Source organism: Parus major, chromosome 17 (genome assembly GCF_001522545.3).
Source record: "Parus major isolate Abel chromosome 17, Parus_major1.1, whole genome shotgun sequence".
NCBI lineage: Eukaryota > Metazoa > Chordata > Aves > Passeriformes > Paridae > Parus > Parus major.
Genome location: NC_031785.1, coordinates 9,954,757 through 9,964,151, shown reverse-complemented (window position 1 = coordinate 9,964,151; position 9,395 = coordinate 9,954,757). Strand labels below are relative to the sequence as shown.

General features: G+C 58.9%; 1 protein-coding gene across 1 annotated transcript; it reads right to left on the bottom strand.

Moving 5' to 3' along the window:
* Nucleotides 1-885: 885 nt before the first annotated feature.
* ENTPD8 (ectonucleoside triphosphate diphosphohydrolase 8) lies at nt 886-6,309 on the bottom strand. Its single transcript, XM_015645223.3, has 9 exons — nt 6,162-6,309; nt 5,651-5,768; nt 4,574-4,724; nt 3,963-4,122; nt 3,220-3,450; nt 2,471-2,731; nt 1,957-2,067; nt 1,674-1,808; nt 886-1,366 (listed from the first exon to the last, which is right to left on the bottom strand). The coding sequence occupies exons 1-9, from the start codon at nt 6,279-6,281 to the stop codon at nt 1,175-1,177; spliced, it is 1,479 nt and encodes a 492-aa protein (XP_015500709.1). The 5' UTR covers nt 6,282-6,309; the 3' UTR covers nt 886-1,174.
* Between the last annotated feature and the right edge of the window lie 3,086 nt (nt 6,310-9,395).

Sequence of the window (9,395 nt, the reverse complement as noted above, 5' to 3'; positions counted from 1 at the left end):
TCCCCTGGGTGGGAATCTTCATCCCCTGTCCCTGTAGCTGATGTTGAGGCTGGGAAGGCTGAGCCTTGCTCTGGAAGCCGAGGGTGACTGGCTGGGAGCAGGGGACAGAGCTCTGTTCCCCAGGCTCTCGGGTCACATAACCTAATCTCCACCGACCAGAGATGCTACTCTTTCAAAAGGCTTTTGGAACCAGTCTGCAGTGGGATTAATGGGATAATACCATGAGTTAGCATCACTGTCTCCCATAGCAAATAGCCTTTGGACCTGCCCATTCCTTGACCAGATGTCTCGGGCACTTTTCTTAAGTGCTAAGGCCAAGGTGGGATCTTGGAGCACAGAGAAGAGGCAGTGGTGGAAATCTCCACTGCTCAGAGCAGCTCTGGGCTGTGGAGAGCCCTGGAGGCCCTGGGGAAAGGCTGGCTGGGAATTGCAGTGCTGGGCTGCTGCTGCAAGGACTGAAAGCCCTGTCCAGTTCCTGCAGCTGGGCTGGGCTGGGCTCTGCTGAGCTGAATAAAACTCTCAAGTGCCTGGAGCTGGAACCTGTTCTGGATTTGGTGCCTCGACAAAACTTGGCTATGTTACTTGAATATAAAATAAACCCTGAGCCAGAGCTGGCAACTCTTAAATCAACTTCCACTTGTGTTTTTCTGCTGAGATATGCCAGTAAGTATTTTTAAAGACAGCTGACAGTGTCTCAGAAGAGATTCTGTCACATACTACAGAAACATATCTTGCAGAGGGCAGGATACAGATGATGTCATCCCTCTGCTCAGCCTTAGGTGCCCACCACAGCTCTCCATTGCCAGTTTCCTCCCAGGGCTGCTGGAAGAGTAGCCCAGCAGGACTGGGAATGCCAAGGAAACTGTGCTAGGCTGAGCAGTGACATTCATATTTGAAAAACAAATTTTATATGATTTTATTTCTAGTTTGAGTTTTTCTGGCTTCATCCAGCCAGCAAGTCTCAATCAGCTTTTGGCAGTCAGATTAAAGGAGTCTTCTTCCTCTTGGAGAGAGATCAATACACCTTTGTCATCTTCCACATTCACAGAGATGACCCAGTCAGATGTCCTGAGCAATGGAGATGGGTCTAACGCCTTCATTCTTCACTTTCCACCTCTTCTGCATCAACTCCCTGCTTCAGTGGGCAGGATGCCTGTAGTCAGGAGGCTGGGAGCTACTTTGTTTTCCAGAAGCATTGTAGGAAAACAGCCACCAGGCCTGCCAGGATGGCCAGCACGAGGAAGGAGACAGCCCCTGCCCACAGGCCGGGCTGGTGGCCCTTGACGTGCTGCAGAGCCTCGGCAGGGATCATGTTGGTGAAGTTCAGCATGAAGCCCAGTGTCCAGCCAATGTCAGTGTTTGCTGCCTGAGGGGAACAGCACAGGGCATCATCCAAAGCCCCTCTCCCAGGCACCAGCAGCTTGGTGTGAGGGGCTGAGGGGCACCTCTCCCATGAGCTGCTGTTTCACAGGCTGTGCTGAAGCTGATCTTGCCAGCAGCAGCTGCACAGAAAGCTTTCTTGACACAGGTTTGGAGGTGACTGAGAGAGAGCAAAACTCTCCTGGGATCCCTGGGGAGCAGCCATGAAACAGGGACACATTTCTGGCACAGATGGCTCCAGACATGCTCCTCCTGAACATGTCCATCCCCTGCTGCTGCCCACGGGTGTTTACCTGCTTGCTGAAGTGGATGTTGCTCCAGGTGTGCTCGTTGAACTTGTAGCCATCGAGCAGCAGTGTCAGGATGTAAATGGCCACGGAGCAGTAGGTGTGCAGGTGCTTCAAATCCTGCGGGAAGCTCTGCACCAGCTGTGGGGCCAGCGGGGACACAGTGTGACAGGGAACGAGAGAGATGCTCAGAACCCCGGCCCAGGAACAGCAGGGCTGGTGCTCCAAGGGCAGAGATTGGGGACAGGAAAAGCACGAGGCTCCTGGCTGCCCATCACAGGGCTCTCACCTCTGTCCAGTTCCTCCTGCAGAAGGACTGGACTGTGGTGTTGACCTCACTCAGAGACTGCTGACGGGTCAGGTTCAGGAAGTGGAAGGTGTAGTAGAACCCAGCAAAAGCCTGGGGGACAAGGGGACATGGTGAAAACCACAATTCCTTCATCACCTGAGAAAAGACTCAGGGCCCCTCTTGCCTGAGGAGAGAGTCCCAGGTAATTCCCAGAGCTCTGCATCTGGCACCTCCTTGATGGCCAACCCTAAAGTGTCAGAGCTGGCTGAGAGCTGTGAGGCTGCTCGTGCACTCTGAGCTCGATCAGACACGTCCCCTCAGACAGGGTCTGCCCGTTTCCCGCAGGGAAGGCCGGGACAAGCAGGAGGCAGAAGCCACCTCCAATAACAGGAAAGGTTTGTAGATAGGACCCGCTCTGAGGATCCCTCTGTCCCCACCCTTTTCCACAATCAGTGGCAGAGGAGACTCCCAGTCCCTGCCTTCACCCCCAGGGGCAGGGTCAGAGGCTGCTTACAAAGAACTGTCCCCGCACGGGGGGCTGATACACCCCATTGAAGCCGCACGGCCGCTCTGCCCCGCAGCTGAAGTTGAAGAGACTCTGGATGGCCCTGCCACACGCGCCTGGCTCCCCTGTCCCTGTCACCGTCAGGACCAGGCCAGGGCTGGCTGAGCTCGGTGCACGCACACAGGGGCTGTCGTACAGCTCTGCCACAGTGAGGTTCTCCCGGTACCCCCGCGGGTAGCAGGGGTGGGAGATCTGGGCACTCGAGCTGGCCTGGAGAGAGACACAGCCATTAATGGGGCTGCCGTGCCACCGACACCCTGCCCACAGCCCAGCCCAAAGAGCAGCACCTCCACCCCAGGAGGACTGGATGCATCCCAGCCTGGAGCTCCCTGAGCATCCCTGGCTCCCACAGCACTGGGCTCTGGCTCTGGCCCCAACGCTTGTGCAGGGACTGTGCTGGGAAACCTCTCTCTGGGCACAAGGGGAGCAAGGGCAAGAGAACGGGGACACCAAAACCCCAACAGATGCGGCTGGGCTCGGGAAATTACAAGAAACGCCACTGCACGTCCAGATGTGGGGAGAAGGGAGCCCTGGCTGGCAAGCACCAGCACCTTCCACACAAAGGAGGGAATTTTGGGCTTCCCTAGATAAAATCCAGGCCTCTGCCAATTCCCAACTCCTTGCCCACAGGCACGCCCAAAAGTGCTGCAGGAGACGGGCCGTGGGGCTGGGAGATGGCTGAGCAGCCCCCGTGGCACCTGGTGCAGAGCTGCCAGCAGCATCTTCAGGGCCTGGCTCTGCCCGTAGCACAGGTAGCTGTGGCTGTACAGGGAGTAGTTGGTGCCGTAGAGCCGGAAGAACACGGACGTGTTCCTGTCCTGCACAGGGACCCCGGGCTGGAAGGTGATCTGCGTCGAGGCACCGCCAAGGTCCAGAGCTCCCAGAACCTCGGTGTCCCGGGGATGTTCCCATTGCTCTGCAAACGAGAACTGGCCCCACACGCGGCCAGGGTTAGGCTGAGCTGCAGGAGCGCTCACCCACGCTCCCTCCCTGCCTCCCTGCCTCCCTCCCTCCCTTCAGGGACTTTGGGCCTCACAAGCCCCAGAGGCACCTTCCCCGTGCTCCCCGTTTCACCCCTGCCTGCCCACATCCTCCTCAAGCCACACACACTGCCACGAGCACCGAGCTGCGGCCTCTTGGCTGCTGCACATCTGCTGGCACCCACATTTCCCTCCCTCTGGGCAGGGAAAAAGGAACTCTGGCTCCCGGAGTCCCAAAATCCAGCCGTGTGTCAGCAAGCGGAGCACAGGGCCAGGCCGAGCAGGACACAAAGATGCTGTGAATCACATCAGTGGGCTTGAATCTGCAGCCCCCGAGCACAGGGGCCGCTGGCTCGGGTGAGCGGTGTCCCACAGCTCCGCTCTTCCCTCCTGTGCACATCAGCAAAGCTGCTGGAGCTCGCACAGGGACGCTCTCCCCACTGCCCCGTCCCCAGCTGCACCTTGAGCAGGGTCTCCAGCAGGTAGTTGACAGTGATCCAGCCAAAGGAGCCCTCCTCGCTGCCCGTCAGGATCCGAGCTCCGCGGAAATGCACGGGATACTCCCCGATGGCCTTGGACACCTCGGCCAAGACCTGCTGGGCCTTGGTGCTGTTCTCCTCCCTGCCAGCAAAGGCACCGCCAGCTCAGGTGCTGCAGGCCCCGGCTGGCAGCTCTGGGAGCCGGGCTGGCAGCGAGAGAGAGGCGGCCGTGCCCTGCCAAGGAGCTGCTGTGAGACATCTCCCAGCGCTGCCCTGCCTGCGGCCGGCTCCCGCAAAGCCCGCATCGCCCAGCCGGGCCCGAGGCCATCTCCCTAAAGGTGCCGCCCGCAGCCTGTGCCGCAGCCCTGCAGGAGCTGCTGCCGCTCCGCCGGACGGGGCTCGTCCCCTCGGGGGCTGCTGCCGGCCCGGGGCTGCAGAGGGCCGGGGCTGGGCCCCGGGCACGGCCGGCGGCTCTCCCGGCCAGCCCAGGGCAGCGCAGGCAGGGATGCTCTGCCCGTCCCCCCGGCCCCAGCCCCTGTGCCCCGCTGCCAGCCCCGGCTGCGGCCGGCAGCTGCCCCTGCCCGTGCCGCTACCTCAGCAGCCGCATGCCGGCCGTGGCCCCCAGGTACGTGGGGGTCTCCCGCTGCTGCTCGGCCGGGACGATCTTCATGGCCTTGTCCAGGCAAGGCTTCAGGCTGGCGCCAGCCCCTGCAGGCTCATCGGCGTAGCTGGAGATGCCGGGTCCTGCCACAGGGAAGCGGCGATGGACAGAGCCCAGCGGCACCCCGGAGGGACGGCACACACGGGGACATGTCCACCCAGAAATCCCTCAGGGCTCTTTTGTTGCTTGCCCCGGGTAGTCCCAAGCTTGCCCGATCAGCCCTGAGCCGTGCTGGGAGCTGTCCTGCCTGGGGACAGCAGCTGTGCCATGGCCACACGCCCTGCGGATGCTGAGCTCTGTGGATGCCAGTGCTGGGCATGGCCAGCCAGTCCCGCAGGACCTGGGGACAAACACAGCTCTTCCCCTTTCCCTGAGGAAGGGGCTGTGTCTCTGCACCCTGCAGCAATGGCACGTGGAGCTGATAGGCACACAGAGGTGCCCTTGCACAGCCTCCCTATTTTTAGAGGCTGGCACTGGATCTGAGAACCCAGCACGGTCCTGCAGGGTGTAGGGACAGGCTCTGGGGTGGAAATCTCACTCCTTATCTTCCTGGGAGCTAAACCCAGGCACCCCTTGTGTTACACTTTGCCCTCGGCCAGACCTTTGCTGTTAACCAATAACAGCCAAGCCAGCGCTGCCCAGTGGGACATGAGGGCAAGGTGAACTCTGAGCCCTCTTGCCCCCTGCCCAGGCACCTCTGCCCTGGCCTGGTGGCCTTTGCTATCCCCAGTCCAGCTCCATGTACCATTTATGTGATCCTAGATCTGCCCTCTAGCCTGGGCATTTCTTCCAGAGAGACTTGTCCTTGTGCCAAAGCCTGACAGCAGTTTTGCAATAGGAATAAATGCCCCTGTGGATATTTAGAACTGCCCAAAATATAAATTAGCATTTATCACAGCTGGCATGAATCAGCTTTGGTGTGTGGAACAGCCACACAAGGCAGCAGCAAGGCTGGGCACCCCCAGGTGAGCTGGGCATGGAGAGGGAGGACAGATCCTGGCACACTCACCGGCCACAGAGCAGGCCTCCACCTGGGACACAATGCCGGTGCCGTTCTCCTTGTCTGCAGCCCACCGGTAGATGTAGAGGGACGTGTGTGTGGAGCCAGCATCAAACACCAGACCGTACTGGGGAGGCACAGGGACACGGGGTCAGGGGTGCAGCATCACCTGCTGCAGAGAGAGAGAAGCTCCAGGACAGCCAGCAGAGCTCCTGGTGGGCAGGGGAGCCTCGAGTGGCCAAACAAGACCAGGACAGAAAAAGTCTGGTGGCATTGCAGTCTCCAGCTGTGCTGGGGACAAGGATCATCCCAAGCCCCTGGAGCTGGCAGTGCTTTGGAATGAAAGTGCTGTGAGGCCAGGCACAGTGACCAAATTGAGCCAGACCCACCCCAGTCTGTGCAGGGCTTTGTCCCCATGTTGGTGACAAACAGCACAGCCTGCCTGAAACCCAGGCAGAATCCAACACCCAGCAGGAAGGCAGCAGCCAAGTGAGAGCTGTGCTCCTCCTGAGGAGCCTACCTTGGTGCTGGGGGGAAGAAGCACATCCTTGACATTCACGACGCTCAGAATGAGGGCGATGACACTGCAGACACAGGTGGCTGCCAGGAGACCGGCAATGGCCTTGGCTTTGGAGCCCATTCCTGCTCCAACCTGCAAGGACAGCCCCAGCCCCCAGCTCACTCCTCGTGGATGGATATGGGACATTCCCCTTCCCGAGGATGAAGCCATTCCCTGGTGCATGGCTGCTCTTGGCATGGAACAGGATAATATCCATGGGCTCCTCTGGAGCCGTTCCAGTCGGGCTGCTGGCAGCCTCAGGGCTGCCCTTCCATTCCAAGCACTCCCTCCTTGAAGGATTTGCAGCACAGCTTCTCCAGCCCTGCCTTCTCACCTGCAGCCCCTCATGTCCCTGTGTGCCTGGACCCCAGCCCATTGCCCTGCTCAAGCTGTTCCCTGGCTGGCAAGTCAGCATCCTCCTTCCCAGCAGCACCACTGGGGGAAGCCTGGCCGTGGCTAGCTGGAGCAGGACTGTGGCCTGGCAGGGACCAGTGTGACCATCCCCTGAGAGCCACATCCCTCCAGCACCCACATGCTGCCACCTCAAAACCCCTCCCACAACACCTGGGACCAGGTCACATCTGTCACCCAGCAAGCCCAGACTGTCCCTGAGAGGGTCCTCTCTGCTCCAGGCAGAGAAACAGCATCTCCAGCTGTGGGTCTCCTGCCTGAGCAGTTCTTGCTGATACCACAGCATGTAAGAGATGTGCAGGGACAGATTCCATGGCTGCTGTGATCCCCACACCTCTCCTGCAGCCCCAAGGGCAGGCAGGAGGGCAGAGGCAGGAAGCTCCTGCTGATCTGGGCACACAGCCCACAGCCAGGCTGGAACTGCCACAGCCATTGCCCTTGGGGACTGGAGCACTTCCCACCTGTCTGTCCAGAGCTCAGCTCCCAGCAGAAACAGCCCCCAGACACCCCTAAGAAACTGCAGCAAAGCAAAGAGTCTGGTTCTCCATGACAGCCTCAGCACAGGGCAGCTGGGACATCCACGTGCTCAGCACCCCACAGCTGGTCCAGATGTGCCTTTTGAAATGCACAGCTCTTCCTCCTCCTCCTCCTCCTCCTGCCCTGCCCAGTGCCATGAGCCACACAGGCAGGATACCTGCTGGGAGCCAGGCTGACCTCTCTTCACAGCCCAGCTGAAAACTGCAGATGGCCTGAGTGCCTTGGGCACCAGAGCTGTGGTTTAACCCCAGCAGTGCTTTGGGTGGAACCTGGAGCTGTCACTTGGCTACACAATTCTCCTGTGAGTGCATAAATTCCTGAGAAATTCCCTTGCCTTTTTCCCAGGTCGGTGCAGAGGAAAGACCTTTGGCAAAGGTCAAAGGAGATGCTGATTCCTGCTTTGGAGTCAACATCTCTGGCAGTGAACAAGGGTCATCAATCTCCTGCACGGCATGAGATGCACAACAAAGAACAGCAGCTGTTCTTCAGGCCCACGTCATGGGACATGGGGCCACTGAAACCCCTTGTCAGACTTTGTCCCACGGCCAGGAGCCCTCTTTCTACAATGGCTATTGCCAGAAGAGATCGTATGGAATCAGCTGATAATTCCTTGTTGTACAAACAGGGAATCATTAAGGACCTCTCTGAGACACTAAAGTCGTCATCAATTCCAAGAAATCTCAGACTCCAATCATTAACACAGCACCACCAAGATAACTGCTCAGCCATGTCCCCAGCTCTATCTGCAGTCCTGCCAGCCCTGCTGGGGTTTGCCCTGATATAACTGTGCCATTGGGATGTGATTCATCTGCTCCAGGTAACAAACAAAGCAATGGCAAAAGTCCTCAGCCCAGCCTACATCCTGGAAAATTCTGCCCCAGGCCCTGTGAAATGGAAGGACACTTCTTGGTGACCAATTGCACCATCCTGCATGCAGGAGAGGGTGGGAAACGGGCTCCTCCTGCTCTGGTAGGGACTACTTCCAGTTTTGGCAGGACAGGGGGCAACATCCAAAGGCAGCAGAGAGCCAGCTCTTCCAGGCAGGAGAAGAGGGCACAGGAAAGGACCCAGTGGTGGGAAGCAGTGTGAGAAGCTGATTGATCTGCCAGGCTTCCTGTGGCATCCCGGGACTGGCCAGCTCCAGTACCTGCTAGCACCCGTGCAGGACAGGGAGCAGCAGGGCAGGAGGGTGGTGCTGATGCCTCCAGAGCTGCAGAGGAGGCACTGCACAGTCCCTGCCCATTTCCAGGTGTGGGAACTTTCCAGCTGTGCCCAGCAGCTGCACCAGGGCTGCACTTGTTTGTAGGGCTGGCCATGACAAAGGGCTGGACAAACACCTGTGGGACATCCCTCACTCACAGCATCCCCCGGGCACAGGGAGCAGGGATTCAAAAATGGGGGCAGAAGGCTCAGAGCCACTCTGGATCCAAACTTCCTGCTGCTGGACAATGGGGAGCTGACTTCACACTGGGCACGTTTGGGATTCGAAACCAAAAGGGCTCTGAGGGGGATGACAAGTTTGTCTTTACAAACAAGCTGTGGGGCTGCTGATAAGGTGAAACTAACACTGAGAGAGAACAGAAACAATGGGATGGATTCCATTGAAAGATGAAAGAAGCACTAAGGAAGCACCACAAATTCCACAAGAGTTAAGAATTAAGAAGGGATTATGCATTGGGGGATATCCCAGGTGTCAGGCATTCCGGGCAGTCTGTACCTCTCAAGTACCGCAGCCAGTGAGGAAAGAGAGAAGGGACATGTGGACGGGAATTAGGATAAAAGGGAGGCTGCGCCCTCCAAAAATTTGAGACAACCCAGGGGAATGCCCCATGGACTCTCCCTTTATTCGAATAAAGTAAAAGAACTCCTCTCTGTCTCCTTTTCGGACATAAACCTCTGGTGTTTGTGGATTAATTTTCCTGACAGCTCTGGAGGTTCTAAGAGGGTGACTGTGGATGCCAGGAGCATCCTTGTCAGGCGGATCAGTTCCCTGCATCCCACCTCCCACCAGCGCTGGGGCTTGGCAGTGTCCTCCACGCCCGGTCCCTGTCCCCTCCGTGTCCCTCTGCCCCCTGCACCCAGCCGGGCACCTCGAGGGCCGCCCCAGCCCTCTCGTCCTGCCCCTCCAGCCCACGGAGCGTGTTTCCCCCAGCACCGCCCCCGCTGCTGCCCGGAGCCCGCAGCCAGCCCAGCTGCACCGAGGGGTCCCGGCTCCACCGAGGGGTCCCGGCTCCACCGAGGGGTCCC